Below are 19,563 nucleotides of genomic sequence, written 5' to 3'. Positions count from 1 at the left end.
ACTTTCTGTAGCTAGCTCTCTCGCCTTGAAAGCACGTGCTAAAGCCGAAGCTACACGTGCAGAGCTGGCGTTCGCTAAACAAGAAGCAGAGATGTTAAAGCAGCAAGCTATAATTCAAGCTAACTTGCATGAATTGAGAATGGAAAAAGCGGCTGCAGCTGGGCAAGCAAAAGCTGAAATACTAGAGGCAGCTGCCGAAGAATATGAACAAATGAGCCCACCTCAGCAGAGAAAAAACAGCATGCTGCCTCAGACCCCAGCTGAACTACATGGTGAAAATGCTGCAGTGCAGATGCCTGTTCAACAGCCGGGTCGCCAGTTCTATCAGAGTGTAACAGCCAACACATTAAACTCATTCACAGCCTCGCCTCCTGATGTAAAACCACCTATGACCTCACATTCACCAGTGCGCCAGCCTACCATGGACAATGGTGTTCAGAGCTGCAGGAATCAGAGTGGTATGCCATCAAGTGAAATCAGTGATCATGAGTTTACTGAATTAGCCCCACATCACTCGTCACAAGGACAAGCCACCTGGACTTCACAACAGCACACTAGCACTGCACAGAACAGACCATACAGCTACAGGGAATTCTCCCATAACATTAACCATATCAACAATGAATACAGGCCTCCCCAGCCATATCAAACACATTCATTCCCTATGTACAACACCAGCCCATTCAGTGCAGCAGCTACAACTGACCTAGGGAAGTACCTGATGCGATGTGAGTTAGTGAGTTCAGGCCTGCTAAAGTTTGATGACAAGCCGGAGAACTATTGGGCCTGGAAGACATCTGTCCTCGGCTTAGTTGATGATGACTAAAAGCTCTCTTCTAGAGAGGAACTCGATCTGCTGTGCAAATGGCTTGGGCCATCATCATCCAAGCAAGCTAAAAGAATCAGAGCAGTACACATTCACAATCCACCTTCAGGACTCAGGATGTTGTGGCAGAGACTGGAAGATGTTTACAGCTCACCGGAGGTGATTGAGAACGCCCTCCTCAAAAAGGTTGAAGATTTCCCCAAAATCTCAGTCAGGGATAATCACAAGCTAATGGAACTTGGAGACATTCTCATGGAGCTCGAAGCAGCTAGGACAGATGGATACTTACCTGGCCTCTCATATCTTAACACCTCCCGCAGAGTCAGTCCCATAGTCCAGAAACTCCTGCACACCCTACAAGAAAAGTGGATTACTGTTGGATCACGTTACAAAGAACAACACAGGATTCCATACCCACCATTCTCAGTCTTCGTAAACTTCATCTGTGAACAAGCAAAAACACGCAATGACCCCAGCTTTGCCAGCATAACAGGATCATGGTGCGTAGCCAAGACAGAAAAGAGTAGCCTAACCAGTAATCAGGTGAGAACATCAGTTGCTTTAAAAAAGACTGAAGTCTCAGCTGACAGCAACGACAGTGGCGGCACCACAGCAACCCAACCTGATAATCCTGACAAACAGTGCCCTTTACATAACAAGCCACATCCACTAAGAAAGTGTCGCGGCTTCAGAAACAAAACACTGGATGAAAGAAAAGCATATCTGAAGGAAAAACACATCTGTTTCAAGTGCTGTCCATCATCTACTCATGTGGCCAAAAACTGTGACAAGTCTGTGCAGTGCAAGGAGTGTAACAGTGACAAACCTTGTGCACCTGGATGGGTGATTATCGGAGACGTGTGCCTGGGACGAACTCACAGGACAACCGGTGTCAGCGTCTTCAGAACCAGTGTGCAGGTGTGTTGGCAGCACTCCATTCTCAGCCCATGCACCAGCAGCTTAGTCGTAAAAGAAAATATTGGAGGCCTTGAGCCTCCCCACAGCTTCCCAAGTGTCTCTGCATTGTCACAGTAACGAGGTAGACAGCCTGAGCAGAAATGTGTTTCAAAAAACACAGCATGATGACAGGCTTGGCATGTCTATTGAAGATGAGCTTTTCCTTGACCTCATGGAAAGAGAGGTTTACTTGGATGAAGCAAACTGTTGGGTAGCACCTCTGCCCTTCAGGCCAACAACCTACAACATACAACACGCCATCAATCGTCTCACGTCCCTGTGCCGTATGCTGGAAAAGAAACAAGGCATGAAGGAACATTTCTTCAAATTTATGCAAGCTATGTTTGACGCAGACCAAGCAGAGCTTGCTCCAGTGCTGACACCACAATAAGAACGCTGGTACTTACCGGTCTTCAGTGTCTATCACCCACAGAAAAAAGACCAGATCTGTGTGGTGTTTGACTCTAGCGCCAAACACGAGGGCCTTTCCCTCAACGATGTTCTTCTACGAGGGCCTGACATGAACAATACCCTACTGGGTGTCCTCATGCGTTTCTGCAAAGAGGCCATAGCCGTGACAGACGATATTCAACAGATGTTTTATTGCTTCATCGTCCAGGAAGAACGTATCACTGAGTATCACATGAAAGTGCATGTGTTTGGAAATTCTCCCTCCCCTGTAGTAGCCATATATGGCCTGAGAAAAGCAGCCTTGCATGGTAAGAAAGAACATGGTGCTGAAGCTAAAGAATTCATCATGAGGAACTTCTACGTTGATGATGGGCTTTCCTCTTTTCCCACTGAAGGTGAAGCCATCTCGGTCCTGAAAAGAACAAAGGAAATGTTAGCAGAGTCAAGCATCAAGTTACACAAAATAGCATCCAACAGCCGGGCTGTGATGGATGCTTTTCCTTAAGAAGAGAGGGCCAAATACCTAGTGGATTTGGAGTTAACCGTAGACCCCTTGCCACTACAACGGAGTCTAGGTCTTATCTGGAACCTACAGTCTGACACTTTCACCTTCCATGTTTCCAGAGAACGGAAGCCATTCACTAGAAGGGGAATCTTGTCTACTGTTAATGGCCTTTATGATCCCCTGGGATACGTGTCACCTATAACTATCCAAGGGAAGGCTTTGGTCAGAGAGCTGTCTACCAAACAAGCTGAATGGCATGATCCTCTACCAGCGCCGAAGGAAGAACAGTGGAGACTGTGGACTGACTCATTTCTTGATCTTGAACAGCTTCAGATAAACAGAGCCTATGTGCCCATTTCTCTGCACTCCGCAAGACACAGAGAACTCTGTGTCTTCTCTGATGCATCCACTATGGCCATATCAGCAGTGGCCTACCTCAAAGCAACGGACATGGAGGGAAACAGTTACATTGGATTCCTCATGGGCAAGTCAAAGCTGGCCCCACACCGTCCTCACACCATTCCACGATTGGAACTTTGTGCTGCTGTCTTGGCCACTGAAATGGCAGACTTGATCACTGACGAACTGGACATAGACATCCACAAGACCACATTCTACACTGACAGTCAGATTGTTTTGGGCTACATTCACAACACAAGTAGAAGATTTTATGTATACGTAGCCAACAGAGTTGCCCGCATCAAGAGGTCCACAAGCCCTGAACAGTGGCACTTTGTCAGCTCAGAACACAACCCTGCAGACCATGGGACCCGCTCAGTGCCAGCAGCTGTGTTGAAAGACACCAACTGGTTTAAAGGCCCAGCTTTCTTGTCCAGAGACACCTGCTCACAATGAGAGACTTTTGAGCTCATAGACCCTGACGCAGACAAAGATATACACCCACAGCAGGTTACAGCTTTCACAACCAATGCTTCTGAAAGTGAGTTGGGGTCACACCGATTTGAACACTTCTCCAGTTGGAGGACACTCAGTAGGGCTATAGCCAAGCTCATACTCAAGGTCAGAAGCTGTCTGAAAAGTTTGAACAGCAAAACGGATGCACTGACGCAAGCAAAACTGGTAATAATAAGAAATGCCCAACATGATGTGTTTGCAGAAGAGTTTAAAAGTCTTTCCAGGGGCGATGTCATCCCTAAGTTCAGTCCTCTGAGGAAGCTTAACCCCATTGTGGACGCAGATGGCCTGCTGAGAGTTGGAGGGCGCATCCCATTGGCTGACATACTCTGGGAAGAGAAACACCCGATAATCATTCCCAAGAAGCACCACACAGCTACATTATTGGTAAGGCATTACCATGAGCAGGTCGCACATCAGGGCAGGCATCTGACAGAAGGTGCAGTCCGTTCTGCTGGTCTGTGGATGATTGGAGGCAAAAGGCTAGTGTTAAACGTCATACATAAATGTGTGATCTGTAATAAGTTAAGAGGAAGAATGGAAGAACAAAAAATGTCAAACTTACCTGCTGAACGACTCAACCCAGGTCCTCCATTCACAAATGTAGGTGTCGACGTATTTGGCCCATGGATCATCAGTGCAAGATGAACTCGAGGTGGCATTGTAGAGGATAAACGCTGGGCATCTTCACATGCCTAGTTTCAAGAGCTGTGCACATTGAAGTGCTTGAATCTCTGTCTTCCTCAAGCTTTGTAAATGCATTGAGAAGATTCATAGCTGTCCGTGGTCCTGTCCATCACTTCCGTTCTGACAGAGGAACAAACTTCGTCGGGGCGTGCAAGGAGCTTAAAATAAACCCCGAAGACCCCGAACTGGCAACCGATCTTCAAGACCGAGGCAGCTCATGGACATTCAACCCTCCCCACTCCTCACACATGGGTGGAGTGTGGGAGCGTATGATAGGTGTTGCTCGTAGAATACTGGATGCCTTGCTGCTTAAGACAAAAACGGTCCATCTGACTCATGAGGTTCTGGTCACGCTCATGTCCGAAGTTATGGCCATTATGAATGCCAGACCGCTAGTTCCCGTCTCTTCTGATCCAGACATGCCCACTGTTTTGACACCTGCTATGCTCTTGACTCAAAAGATTGATCCAGTTTCGCCACCACCAGGAGAGTACAAACTCAAAGACCTCTACTGCAAGCAGTGGAAGCAGGTCCAGGCTCTGGCTGATGCATTCTGGAAACGCTGGCGTCAAGAGTATCTGCCTTCACTTCAACCAAGGCAAAAGTGGCACGTGGACAAGCCAAACCTGTCAGAAGGATGTTGTGCTTCTTAAAGATACTCAAGTCAAGAGAAACGAGTGGCCTGTTGGAGTGGTTGTGAACGCCATTCCCAGCAAAGACTCTAAATATGGGTTTTTCCATAGAAGTTAGCTTTCAGCTAACGATTTGGGTTCTATTCATTTTATGTCATGTAAATGCACTCAGGAAACAAATGTAACTAAGACACATTTTGTATGTCTGCTTTACAGTTTTACAGTGAGTCTTAAGTAAAGCTTTGAGGAGAATTTTGGTGTCCGGCTTTTCTTGGGAAACCTGTTGTCTATCTGTCAAGCTTGTAGCCACACACACACACGAGCAGGGGCAGAATAGTTGTCGTGTTTGTTGTTATTTTTCAACTGTTCATGTTTTTAAGTGTAAAACCATAAACAGCACCGTCTATAAATAAATGAATCACCTTGTGCTTCCAACTGAGATTTTTGTTTATGTGAACAATGTCTGAAATTTGCCGAGCTTGATTAGTTTGTAATTTGTGTTAAGATGATGAATGAACCTAAACACAAAGTTTTTATTTATTTATTTTAGTTTCAATACAACGTGACACCGGCAAGATAAAGAAAGTAAAAATAAAATGTCCCAAGTGTTTTTGTAACATGTTGTAGACCTGCAATGGCCTGCATTGGTATACAGGAAAGAAAAGTCTGAATGCAGGTGAAAATGTGTTATTTGGCAACCAGCACTGTGTAAATATTGGACAGAACACATGATGGGTTATTTTAACTTGTTGGGTTGTCCATTGTGCTGGATTAAATACATTTAAGAAAATACAGCATTAAAACATAATCTCAATAAAATATGCTACAATTTAACACTATAATACAATACAGTGACAGTAAGTCTGTGTCTGTTTCTGTTACTTATTCTGAATTGTGTGTAAACTGTGAAATAGTTCTTAATCTGGTCGTGATGTTAGTGAATTAAACCTACATCTCTCTGATGGTCTGATCGATGAGCTGTCTGTTCTGACATGTTGCTTAAGCCTGGCTAGCTCAGTCGGTAGAGCATGAGACTCTTAATCTCAGGGTTGTGGGTTCGAGCCCCACGTTGGGCGAGTATCTTCATTTAACAGCTACAGAAACCAAAAGAACGTTTTTCCACTTTGGACAGTTGGTCTCCGGTGACTTATCAGGTGGATATTTGTGCTTGTAGGACTGTTGTTTACTGGATGTTTTCAGTTACTTATTTCCACTATTCTGTGGGACTACACATTGTTGTTGTGTCTCATATCCATTTGATCAACAGGCAGGTTGTGCAATAATAGACACACGTCCCTGGGTGGGCTCGAACCACCAACCTTTTGGTTAACAGCCAAACGCGCTAACCGATTGCTCCACAGAGACACACACGCAGATGTTTCATTGGACGGTACACACGGGTCACATGACTTGCTAACTTTCACAGCAGGGCAATTAAGTTTGGCTAATGAAAATAATCACATGTTTCTGACCTGAATGTGTTGTGGGAATTCAAAATAACCCTTAAAGATTGACACAGACAACCGGGATAATGATAAAAGCAGCTGAGCTGAGGGCCAATCTCAATGCAAACGCACACGTGCCTTTACAGGAGAGAAAGGGCGACTCTGTCTGCCCTATCACAGTATTTATACCCCGCTTACTGCCCCTTCAGGCTAACTCTGCTCAGCAACCCAGCTCAAGGTCAGCTTCCCAAACCAAACTTGTTTATCATCCTACAAGAATAGTCAGTTTGTTAGAAACATGGCGTACTTCCACAAGAATGCACCCTTATCAAAAGCCCGCGTGCACCCCCACACAAACAGTCCTGACACCCATGCATTCCCACGGAAGCAAGATGCCCATGCCAAGGTCAACATATCTCTGGACCTAAGAAACCTTCCAAAAGTCTCTTCTACCTCTGCTAATTGAACTAAGAAAGCAGAAACTTATAAGTTTAATGCAAATAACTAATAAAATAATAAATTTCCATTCACAGAATCTCATTCCCAGGCCCAGAAACAATTGTATTATTTAGATCAGGCCTTTTGGGCCTGAAAAAGGGGAACTGATAGATAGAATAAAAAAGTGTTCATAAACTTTTGGCATTTGTCCTTCTCCTTTGACCTCTGTGTTGCAACAGAGTTACACATCCCAGCAATAGTTAACCATAGCACCTATTTATATAGGTTTTTTTGTGTGTTCTCTAATCCCAGCTCCCTAACCATTAACTTAGCTTCGGGCTATCTCACCATTAAAATTCAACTAAGTTTAGGCATAGGCTCACATTTCTCATGCAGACACATACTATATAAGCCTGCTTCATATACCTAATAAATTGGAAGACTTATTATAAGTGTGTGTGTTTAAGTCTCTCCTAGTGTACACTTAAGAATTCAAAGGCTTGTTTTCTCATATTCAGTAAACGACACTGGAGTAGAAGATTTTCTTCAAAAGAACTTGATGTTCTAACAGGGTCTGAAACAACTACCCGGATATTTGAACGGTTTAATATAAGCTACAATCCCTGTGTAGCAGTAAGATGCTGCTGTGGAATTACAGCTTTGATGTATTAAGTTCTCTTGTGCTGTCCTATAGCCGTTGATCTTTCAGTCAGGTGAAGTTTACAAAAGAAAAAACTTGTGATTGAGTCTTTATTGGCCAAGTGTATTTTTCAAGGAGCATTTTGTCTGTGACATTAAAAACAAAGCACGAATAAGACACACTCTGGGAATGAGCTGTGAGATTTGGTTTACGAGAGCGATGCCTTAGCCCAAGGCCATGGCAGCACAGCAAAGAAAGGTCACACACTGAAAAATGTCCCTGTGCACGAGTAAGCACTGGAATGTGTGCTTGAAAGTGCTAATTCTTAAAGCTATCGGGTGTGGAAGCAAACTTGAATTTGTTTCAAGTGAGTGAAACAACAAGCTGGAGATGCAGGGGATTGAACCCTGGACCTCATACATGCAAAGCATGCGCTCTACCACTGAGCTACATCCCCTTTTCTGACACAGCAGGATTGATGTGGTTCTATAGCTCTATTGTAGAGAATAAGACCGACAGGCAAGACATGGTCCCTAATTAGAAGCTTCTGAATGGAGATGCTGGGGATTGAACCCAGGACCTCATACATGCAAAGCATGCGCTCTACCACTGAGCTACATCCCCTTTTGTAACATGGCAGGATTGCTGTGGCTCGACAGCGCTATTGTAGAGAATAAGACCGACAGGCAAGACATGGTCCCTAATTAAAAGCTTCTGAACAGAGATGCTGGGAATTGAACCCAGGACCTCATACATGCGAAGCATGCGCTCTACCACTGAGCTACATCCCCAACTTGTGCTTCCCAGTGTAAACCTCCAGTGCTGTATAAAGTACCTGAAGGCCATACTTGAGTAAAAGTACAAGTATCTTACCAGAAATTTACTTAGATAGAAGTAAAAGTCACCTTTTAAAATATTACTTGAGTAAAAGTCTAAAAGTATCTGATGTATTTAAGTATTAAAAGTAATTTGATATTAAATGTACTTAATTATTAAAAGTAGAAGTAAAAGTAAATGCTGTTAGTATAAACTGAAGCGGTCATTTAGAAAAATATAAGATTGTTCTTTTAAGCCTGTAAACCAACTTAACAAGCTTTTTTCTTCCTTCCATCTGAACATGATCTGTGCCAATTCATGATTATAATCAGCTGTTCACATCACCTGTTTGAAATCACGTCATTATTTAGTTGTTTTTTAACCTTATTACGAGGACTAAATTGCCCTGTTCCATTTTTTTTTAGAATGTGTTGTAACTTAAAATGCATGTATGTGTATGTTAAGAATGAAGTTGACCAGACAAAACATGAAATATTTTGGGTTCATATAAGATGGAATAAGAGTCGATGTAAATGTAAAAAACACTGCATCTATTTTATTTGCATTTTCTATACTGTTCCATTTTTTTATTTGGGTAGTACATTCAAGGTATAGATACTGTATATATCCCAATAACCTAAAACAACAGAATTTTGGCAGAATTAATTTAAAAGCAAGTTTAACTAAACTTGTGGCACTTTTAACCCTTTAATGATCTGCTCAACCATTAGCAGGCACGTGCACAGATAGACCCCTAGTGGTGCTCAAGCACCTGCCCTTTTGCCCTGGATGAGGAAATTGCCATGAAGAAATAGCCTGAAGAAAAAAAAAATCATGAGCACAAACAATTTCCAGGAGAATGTGAAGTAGCTCTGACAGTAAAGTGTTGAAAATAGACACAAACACACAATATTATATAATTACAGCATCCTGGCCAAACCACTGTGTAGGAAAAGTCACCTTTAGTCAAGGAGTTATTTTCATGCAAACATTTATTCTTCAACAGTTGAGGTTTACAAATGAGGAATAATTTTGCTAGGTAATTAACATCACAAACTAATATATGTAGAAGGCTAAATATAATGCTCTATGATATAGAACAGCGTACAAAAAATGATGAATAAATATGAAAATGTTATTTAGCTTTTATTTGATTTTATATTATTTTATTTGATTTTATTGGCATAATAATAGGCCCATTGTTAACATTAACTACCCAAAGTGGGTTTCTGATCAAAGGTAGGTCTTAAGTTGAGCTACATGACAGTCTGGTGAGGTAAATTGATACTAGTAATGGTATATTATTAGTGTAATGCTTCAACTCTGTCAGAAAACAGTAAAATGATGTATACTGTGTTCTCCCCTTCAGTAAGTCACTCTTGATTATTATGCACAACATTTATCTCATTTATAAATTTTGCAGCATACTGCCAAGAAAAGAAAGGTTACAAAAGCAGAAAAAAAGGAACTACAGCAGCAGCTCAGGGTAGCAGCTCTCTTTTATCCTGGATTAGGCCATCTACCAGTAAAGCACATGAGGGAGATGTATCAGTATGAGATGTTTGGTTATTAAAAAGCATGCACAATATGGCCTTGTTTTTGCCTGTTTTTATTTAGCAGCTTGATAATTTGAGTTATTTGATTAGATGTGTACTGAATGTGTTAACAAAATAAGTAAATTAGTTAAATATTCCACTGTTTTTTTATTATTATTTAATTTTATTAATAATTTTGGTGATGGGTGCCCTTTTTTTAGGCTTGAGCACCTGCCCCCAAAAATGTCTGTGCACGTGCCTGACCATTAGTATAATGTAAATAGCTGGGTAAAATAAGCTGTATTTAAATAATCTTTTTTGGGCTGTATCTACTCCCTGATTGGCTTGTGTTAAACGTAAAAAACATTGGTATTCTTACTTTAAGAAAACACCATTTCTAACTTATGTGTCAACCTGAAGCAGCAGCTGAAAAATCATCCATAAAATTTTGAAAGTTGAGTTCTTGTTGAGAGCATTAAAGGGTTAAAGACGTGCATGTTCCTCAGCACCATGAATGTTTCCTCTGTCAGTGTAATACAGAAGTTATCTGAGGAAATATTTGTCTGTAGGTGAGTTTTAAAAAATGATGGGACATCATGTCTGCACTGAATTAATTACAAACTAATGTAGTGAAACGTTTTATTTGTGGTTCGAATGTAATCGGTAGCTAGATATCTGAACAATGTTAATGCTAATAATAATAATAATAATAATAATAAAAACAATGGTGCTGTGGCTTTACTTTGTTAATCATTCCTAACTTACATCAGTGTGTTAGACGGGGAGATTCTAAAATGCCGATTATTCCGTATCTTTGAGTGAACGATGCGCTTTAACAAAACGTTTGCATCTGCGCATTAATGTGTTTAACCGCTGATGTAATTTACAAGCGCAGATTCGCCAAACCTGCTGCAGTCTGTCACACATCTCACATTGTTTAGCTAAAAAATTCTTGTCGTTTTATTTTGTAGTAACGAGTAACGAATTCGCATACAGCAAATGTATCGGAGTAAAAGTACACAATTTCTTTAGGAAATGTAGTGGAGTAAAAGTGAAAGTTGCCGAATTTTTTTATACTCCAGTAAAGTACAGATACTCCAAAAAACTACTTAAGTACTGTAACGAAGTATTATTACTTCCTTACTATACACCACTGTAAACCTCCAACAGGTACGAGAGTCTTTGCAAAAAGAGAAGCAGAACCAGGAGCAGGAATCTCTAGCCTCTGTCAAGTGAGGGATTGCAGATTTAACAGCACACTTGCATAGTCTTCTGTGGTAGCGGTTAAGAACTGGCTCTCTGAACCGGTTGGCTGCAAAATACATAAAACACTCGGTTAACAAGCACCATCATGTCATGCAAGCCAATAGAAAGTCCCATCCAAAATTCATCTAACTCCTGTACCTTTGCTCAGTCAGCCGGGTGAAGTTTAAAACAAGCTTGTGATTGAGTCTGACTAAGTACCTGGATATTTCAAGGGATTGTGACACTCTGGAGCTCACACAGGCACGGCATGCAGTACCTCTAAGCTGCCATCCCTATGTAGAGGAAATGTGCTGGTGTGGAAGCACAGCATTAATGTGGTAAATAACACCTGCAAGGAAAATAGGAAAAGAGTTGTGATTCTTAAATTAGCCTAGGGGGAATGTGAACTAGAGCATATTGGTCATGTTTTAAAATGAGAGCATGCATGTTAAAGGCACGAACGGGAATTGAACCCGTGATTTTCGGTTTACGAGACCGACGCCTTACCACTTGGCCATCGCGCCTCTCTAGGTAGCTGGCAGAAAGTTGAGAAAACGTTCTTGTGCAAAAGTAACAACTGGAAGCTGAGCACATTCTTAAAGTTCAAGAGTAACAAGCAGAACGCCAGCTTGATAGTGACCGTTCTTAAATCCATCGGCTTTAGAAACACACTTGACCATAGCTTTTAATCTGCTTTCACCCTTTTTTCTGTTTTAATCTTTACCTAACTAATTGGGCAAAAGGGCCAGGGGTTTGGTCACTTTTGGCCAGCCTTCTCTAACTAGCAGGTACTATTGACCTCACTTGTTTGTTAGTTTAAGTCCAAAAGTGGGTGTGGCCCATACGGGGATCGAACCCGCGACCTTGGCGTTATTAGCACCACGCTCTAACCAACTGAGCTAACCGGCCAGTGTACAAGAGCAGGGCATATGCCCACATACCCGATTCTACACTGACAGCCCTTCAGTTATGGAGCTGCCACACAGAAACGATGGAGAGCTTTACTGTTGTTGAGCAGAACAGATCATTGTGTGAGATGACTGAGGTTCATGTATTTTTATTTTAAGAATAAATAAAAGCTGATGCTTTTAACCTCATACTTTACTAATACTTTTATTCTACACGGTCTTAATTTCTTTTAGTCTTCTGCCATGTGCAGTGCAAGAATTCACTAAATTACACAGCAGTTCCCTTTTTTATTGACAAAATTGACAAAATTTTATTGATAAAATTGATTGTAAGCATTTATAAAGATCATGCCACGTTCATTAGGTGAAATGAAGCCAGAATTAAAGATCGTAGAAGAACAGGGTGATATTCTTACTTTCAGTGATTAAATTACTCAGGTTAGAAAGTCCTGATACACAGAACATGCTCACCTGACTCTCAGCCATGCTAGCTTTAATCATTAAAGTGGGTGTGACCCTGATTCTGAATCATTCTCGTACCCGTCTGATTCCTGCTGATTTAAACGGATTAAACTGGTGTTACAGAGACGAGAACTGAACCCCTCCCCTCCCGGAGTATAGTGGTAATGATAATTCACCTCGCTCTCGACTGTTTCTTCTTCTCTCTCAGTCAGGTTCTGAATGGCGCTGATCCACGCCCGTCTACCTGCCTCACAGTCGGCCTGGAACGTACAGCTCCTGTACACACACGGTGATAGATACAGATTATATAGGATGCAGACAGACAGACAGATTGAGTAGATAGATAAACAGATAGATAGACAGACATTCAGACAGACAGATGGATAGACAGATAGATAAATAGTCTGTCTATCTACCTGTCTGTCTGTCTATTGATCATCTGTCTGTCTGTCTATCTCTGATGATTATAGATCTGGTCTTACCTTGTGGGGGTGACCACACGGAAGCAGAAGCGTCGCCCGGCGTCCTCACAGCTCTGGACCGAACAGCGCTGCAGGTCTTCCGCCAGTACCGTGAAGTCACGCTGGGGGAATAGAACATAAAACCTTCTTATTTATACAGTCGATGATATAAACGCTGGTGAAATCGTCCCAGACTTAAACATGACGGAGGGCGGTTTGGGACACAGCCCGGCACAGAAGTCGACCTCTGCTGTGATGCGCCCAAAAGATGAGGGTGCATTATGGGTCCAGGAGAGAGCTGATTTAGATCATGTAAAGTCATGTGACCTACCTTAAACCTCTTCTTGTAGAGAAGCTGATTGTTGTGTATGATGAACCACCACCTGCAGAGATCAAACGCATCGTTTATATATATATTTTATATTGAGTGTATAAATATAATATTGAGTGTGTGTATATACAGTGCCTTGCAAAAGTATTCGGCCCCCTTGAACTTTTCAACCTTTTGCCACATTTCAGGCTATAAACATAACGATATGAAATTGTAATTTTTTGTGAAGAATCAACAACAAGTGGGACACAATCGTGAAGTGGAACGAAATTTATTGGATATTTTAAACTTTTTTTTGAAATAAAAAACTAAAAAGTGGGGCGTGCAATATTATTCGGCCCCTTTACTTACAGTGCAGCAAACTCACTCCAGAAGTTCAGTGAGGATCTCTGAATGATCCAATGTTGACCTAAATGACTGATGGTGATAAATAGAATCCACCTGTGTGTAATCAAGTCTCCGTATAAATGCACCTGCTCTGTGATAGTCTCAGAGTTCTGTTTAAAGTGCAGAGAGCATCATGAAGACCAAGGAACACACCAGGCAGGTCCGAGATACTGTTGTGGAGAAGTTTAAAGAAGGATTTGGATACAAAAATATTTCCCAAGCTTTAAACATCTCAAGGAGCACTGTGCAAGCGATCATATTGAAATGGAAGGAGTATCAGACCACTGCAAATCTACCAAGACCCGGCCGTCCCTCTAAACTTTCAGCTCAAACAAGGAGAAGACTGATCAGAGATGCAGCCAAGAGGCCCATGATCACTCTGAATGAACTGCAGAGATCTACAGCTGAGGTGGGAGACTCTGTCCATAGGACACAATCAGTCGTACACTGCACAAATCTGGCCTTTATGGAAGAGTGGCAAGAAGAAAGCCATTTCTCAAAGATATCCATAAAAAGTCACCTGGGAGACACACCAAACATGTGGAAGAAGGTGCTCTGGTCAGATGAAACCAAAATCGAACTTTTTAGCCACAATGCAAAATGTTATGTTTGGCGTAAAAGCAACACAGCTCATCACCCTGAACACACCATCCCCACTGTCAAACATGGTGGTGGCAGCATCATGGTTTGGGCCTGCTTTTCTTCAGCAGGGACAGGGAAGATGGTTAAAATTGATGGGAAGATGGATGGAGCCAAATACAGGACCATTCTGGAAGAAAACCTGTTGCAGTCTGCAAAAGACCTGAGACTGGGATGGAGATTTATCTTCCAACTAGACAATGATCCAAAACATAAAGCAAAATCTACAATGGAATGGTTCACAAATAAACGTATCCAGGTGTTAGAATGGCCAAGTCAAAGTCCAGACCTGAATCCCATCGAGAATCTGTGGAAAGAGCTGAAAACTGCTGTTCACAAACGCTCTCCATCCAACCTCACTGAGCTCGAGCTGTTTTGCAAGGAAGAATGGGCAAAAATTTCTGTCTCTCGATGTGCAAAACTGATAGAGACATACCCCAAGCGACTTGCAGCTGTAATCGCAGCAAAAGGTGGCGCTACAAAGTATTAACGCAAGGGGGCCGAATAATATTGCACGCCCCACTTTTCAGTTTTTTATTTCTAAAAAATGTTTAAAATATCCAATAAATTTCGTTCCACTTCACGATTGTGTCCCACTTGTTGTTGATTCTTCACAAAAAATTACAATTTCATATCGTTATGTTTGAAGCCTGAAATGTGGCAAAAGGTTGAAAAGTTCAAGAGGGCCGAATACTTTTGCAAGGCACTGTATATATATATATATATATATATATATATATACAGTGTATCACAAAAGTGAGTACACCCCTCACATTTCTGCAGATATTTAAGTATATCTTTTCATGGGACAACACTGACAAAATGACACTTTGACTCAATGAAAAGTAGTCTGTGTGCAGCTTATATAACAGTGTAAATTTATTCTTCCCTCAAAATAACTCAATATACAGCCATTAATGTCTAAACCACCGGCAACAAAAGTGAGTACACCCCTAAGAGACTACACCCCTAAATGTCCAAATTGAGCACTGCTTGTCATTTTCCCTCCAAAACGTCATGTGACTCGTTAGTGTTACTAGGTCTCGGGTGTGCATAGGGAGCAGGCGTGTTCAATTTAGTAGTACAGCTCTCACACTCTCTCATACTGGTCACTGAAAGTTCCAACATGGCACCTCATGGCAAAGAACTCTCTGAGGATCTTAAAAGACGAATTGTTGTGCTACATGAAGATGGCCAAGGCTACAAGAAGATTGCCAACACCCTGAAACTGAGCTGCAGCACAGTGGCCAAGATCATCCAGCGTTTTAAAAGAGCAGGGTCCACTCAGAACAGACCTCGCGTTGGTCGTCCAAAGAAGCTGAGTGCACGTGCTCAGCGTCACATCCAACTGCTGTCTTTGAAAGATAGGCGCAGGAGTGCTGTCAGCATTGCTGCAGAGATTGAAAAGGCGGGGGGTCAGCCTGTCAGTGCTCAGACCATACGCCGCACACTACATCAAATTGGTCTGCATGGCTGTCACCCCAGAAGGAAGCCTCTTCTGAAGTCTCTACACAAGAAAGCCCGCAAACAGTTTGCTGAAGACATGTCAACAAAGGACATGGATTACTGGAACCATGTCCTATGGTCTGATGAGACCAAGATTAATTTGTTTGGTTCAGATGGTCTCAAGCATGTGTGGTGGCAATCAGGTGAGGAGTACAAAGATAAGTGTGTCATGCCTACAGTCAAGCATGGTGGTGGGAATGCCATGGTCTGGGGCTGCATGAGTGCAGCAGGTGTTGGGGAGTTACATTTCATTGAGGGACACATGAACTCCAATATGTACTGTGAAATACTGAAGCAGAGCATGATCCCCTCCCTCCGGAAACTGGGTCGCAGGGCAGTGTTCCAGCATGATAATGACCCCAAACACACCTCTAAGACGACCACTGCTTTATTGAAGAGGCTGAGGGTAAAGGTGATGGACTGGCCAAGCATGTCTCCAGACCTAAACCCAATAGAACATCTTTGGGGCATCCTCAAGCGGAAGGTGGAGGAGCGCAAAGTCTCGAATATCCGCCAGCTCCGTGATGTCGTCATGGAGGAGTGGAAAAGCATTCCAGTGGCAACCTGTGAAGCTCTGGTAAACTTCAGGAACTTTCACTAAGGGGTGTACTCACTTTTGTTGCCGGTGGTTTAGACATTAATGGCTGTATATTGAGTTATTTTGAGGGAAGAATAAATTTACACTGTTATATAAGCTGCACACAGACTACTTTTCATTGTGTCAAAGTGTCATTTTGTCAGTGTTGTCCCATGAAAAGATATACTTAAATATCTGCAGAAATGTGAGGGGTGTACTCACTTTTGTGATACACTGTATATATATATATATATATATTAGGGCTGTCAAACGATTAAAATTTTTAATCGCGATTAATCTCAGAATTTCATATAGTTAATCGCGATTAATCGCATTAAAAAAAATCTGTGTAAATGTTATAGAAAACAAGGATTTTTAAGTGAAATGTTACAATTAAAATGGTGAACACATTTTATGCTAAATGTACTGATGTTAAAAACTGCTGGGACAAGAGAAAACTGTAAGGGAGATTTATTCACTCACATACTAGGCAGTAAATGTCAGATTGTAGGTTAGAATTTCTCCATCAGCAAACACTGTAGATCAGCGGTGCTTTAGGTGGGATAAGGCGTAGTTATTGTATCAGACTTGTCTGTGGTTGTATCGTGACGAAGGTTTGATGGACGTTTCTACACGAAGTGAGTGTGTTTTGACCCTTTGGGGCTTCCATAGTTCATGAACTAACGTGCTCGACTCAGCTTTCCGGTATTCGGTACAGAAGAAGAAGTTAATTAAGTGTAATAAAGTGTTCTGCTCCCGACAACTTGTGAATATAGCGTGTATTTATTTCTTTATTATGCAAGTGCATCACTACCACGATCGGTTACATTATGTTAACAAACCGCAAATGAAAAACGGTGGCAAGTCCGACATTAAAACGTTTGTTCTACCAGTCAAGTGTCAACATGAACTAGAATTTGCGTTAATGGCACTAATTTTTTTAATCGCGTTAAATTGAGGTCGCGTTAATGCGTTATTATCGCGTTAACTTCGACAGCCCTAATATATATATATATAAATCCTAATATAAACACTAAGCATCAGTGTACAGACCTGTTCCAGGTTTTAAACACACTCCTGGTCCTCTTAAACAGAAATCCCTCCATCAGGAGCGCTTCCTCGGCCTCCGCGCCGCCCCCGTGACCCGGGTCGCCCCCGGAGGACGCCCGGGGAGGCGCCCCGCAACACAGCACACGCAGAAGCCTCTGTCTCAGAGAAGCAGCCATCGTAAATGAGGAGAAAATCTAAATGCTGCTGCTGAAGAGCTCAGGTCCACATTGTGATGTCACAGCGTTCCGAGGGAGCAGAGTGAATTTACCTTTACCATATATGGGCATGACTGGATTCATGTGACTGCACATATACTGACTTGATTTCCACTGTGGGACGGCTTCTGGAGGGTCCTGGGTTCGATTCCCGGGTGAAGTTTGCATGTTCTCCCCATGTCCTGGGGGTAACGGAGTACCCTAGGTATAAGTGTGTTTGTTTACGTTTGTCTGGCAACCTGTCCAGAGTGGTTTGTTAATTCCACCCAGTGAATCACACCCCATACCATGACACACCCTGGTACTGACACACCCCCATACCATGACACACCCTGGTACTGGTACTAACACCTCATACATGTGTATGACGTGTGATTGTGTACTGATGTGTGTGTGTATTACATGTGTGTATAAGGTGTGTGTATGATGTGTGTGTATTACGTGTGTACAAGATGTGTGTGTGTTTGTGTGTGTGTGTATTTAGAAACTGAATACTGTAAATGATATTTTACTAACAGTAATGGAGACATTTTGACTGTATTAGAGCTGCTGCTACAACAACATAATGAAAAGCTCGGCCTACTCAGGTCCATCACAAATGCACTTGGAAAAAATGATCCAAAACAAATTGAGGATTTCACTGCTCCACTTGCCAAATCTCAATTCAGACACTTTGACATGAACCTCTAGACTAGTAAGTGCTTTCTACGTTAAACTGTTTTTTATGTGTTATGTATGTACTTTGTTATAGTCCCTGTAAAAGATGCACTTTGACAATTTACCCAACCCTGGTGTGTTCTTAGGTGGCCTTCTACTATGTTTAAGAGCAGAAAAAAACCCTTAAAACTTTTTGACTTTTATTAGTGAGCACAACATTAGCAACTTAGTACCCTGGTACTGAGTGTGTGAGTGTGTGTGTGTGTGTGTGGTGTGTGTGGTGTACAGTACCTGAATAAATTTGGTTACGGTATGTATACTGACTGTGGTGCAGTAACAGATAGAGGTGCAGTATAAGGGTGACAGTGAGTGTCAGTATGTTGGGTGTGCAGTATAGTGCAGTGAATGTGCAGTATGAATTACATTTGGGTTCATTAGGGATGATCAGGATTATATTCAGAGATCTTAGAACCTCATCACATTCATGCACGTGTCTTTCTTTTACAGATTAAGTGTTTTGGTTTTTGTGGAGGTACGACTGGAAAGGAAACTGTAACAAACGACCTGGTAAATCATCATGGGTAAGTTTTTTTAAATTAATATTTAAACTGAATTCACTCATTAAGTCTCCTCTCCTACAGCCGAGACGAACTTGAGACCACACCCAACGGAAGGTGACGAAGACGGCGGAGGAAGAGACGACAAAAACGAAGATGCCGGTCTTAGCAAGGCTAAAGAGCTCCTTACAAACCACCGCTAACAAGTCTGTTCGTCACGAACCTCAGGTCGCTTTCAAACGATGGATGAACTGAGACTAAGTTTAACATCGCCAACATCTATACAGAAAACGTGTATGATGATAATCACAGAATCTTAGCTTAATCCAGATGTGCCAGATGCAGCTATTGAATTAGTAGGCTGCTTAATCCACCAGAGAGACAGAAACAAAGACTCCGGTAAGAGTCACAGAGAGGGCATGTGCTTCTATATAATACCTGGTGCTGTGTCTATTCCAACATCACTAGAGGATACAGAGCAGAGCAAAGATCTTCAAACAGCTAACAGCGTCTCGTTGGCAGAGGATCTAAATAATTTCTTTGCCCGCTTTGAGGCACAAGGGATGGATCCAGCTGCTGTAACCACACCAGCTACCAGTGAGCACTCTCTTACTGTACAGACGAACCCTTAGATCTGTGAATGTCAGAAAGGCTGCAGGGCCTGATGGGATCCCAGGAATAGAACTCAGAGACTGTGCCCACCAGTAAAATCTTCAGCATGTCAATGAGAACCTCACTTCCTTAAACATCAAAGGATTAGA

The 19,563-nt window shown here is 42.2% G+C and overlaps 1 protein-coding gene and 6 non-coding genes across 7 annotated transcripts; 1 reads left to right on the top strand and 6 right to left on the bottom strand.

Moving 5' to 3' along the window:
- Positions 1-5,936: 5,936 nt before the first annotated feature.
- On the top strand, positions 5,937-6,009 carry trnak-cuu (transfer RNA lysine (anticodon CUU)). Its single transcript has one exon. It is a non-coding gene; the product is annotated as a tRNA-Lys (tRNA).
- Positions 6,010-7,841: 1,832 nt separating this feature from the next.
- trnaa-ugc (transfer RNA alanine (anticodon UGC)) lies at positions 7,842-7,913 on the bottom strand. Its single transcript has one exon. It is a non-coding gene; the product is annotated as a tRNA-Ala (tRNA).
- Positions 7,914-8,008: 95 nt separating this feature from the next.
- On the bottom strand, positions 8,009-8,080 carry trnaa-ugc (transfer RNA alanine (anticodon UGC)). The gene has a single exon. It is a non-coding gene; the product is annotated as a tRNA-Ala (tRNA).
- Positions 8,081-8,175: 95 nt separating this feature from the next.
- trnaa-cgc (transfer RNA alanine (anticodon CGC)) lies at positions 8,176-8,247 on the bottom strand. The gene has a single exon. It is a non-coding gene; the product is annotated as a tRNA-Ala (tRNA).
- Positions 8,248-11,305: 3,058 nt separating this feature from the next.
- Positions 11,306-17,549, bottom strand: LOC134326194 (arf-GAP with coiled-coil, ANK repeat and PH domain-containing protein 2-like). The gene is made up of 5 exons (XM_063008386.1): positions 17,416-17,549; positions 13,215-13,266; positions 12,905-13,005; positions 12,599-12,698; positions 11,306-11,401 (listed from the first exon to the last, which is right to left on the bottom strand). The coding sequence occupies exons 1-5, from the start codon at positions 17,547-17,549 to the stop codon at positions 11,306-11,308; spliced, it is 483 nt and encodes a 160-aa protein (XP_062864456.1).
- On the bottom strand, positions 11,505-11,576 carry trnat-cgu (transfer RNA threonine (anticodon CGU)). The gene has a single exon. It is a non-coding gene; the product is annotated as a tRNA-Thr (tRNA).
- trnai-aau (transfer RNA isoleucine (anticodon AAU)) lies at positions 11,888-11,961 on the bottom strand. Its single transcript has one exon. It is a non-coding gene; the product is annotated as a tRNA-Ile (tRNA).
- Positions 17,550-19,563: the final 2,014 nt, after the last annotated feature.

The sequence above is a fragment of the Trichomycterus rosablanca genome, chromosome 14, assembly GCF_030014385.1.
Source record: "Trichomycterus rosablanca isolate fTriRos1 chromosome 14, fTriRos1.hap1, whole genome shotgun sequence".
NCBI classification, from domain to species: Eukaryota; Metazoa; Chordata; class Actinopteri; order Siluriformes; family Trichomycteridae; genus Trichomycterus; species Trichomycterus rosablanca.
The sequence above is the reverse complement of the archived record's forward strand: the minus strand, read 5'-3'. Positions and strand labels throughout refer to the sequence as shown.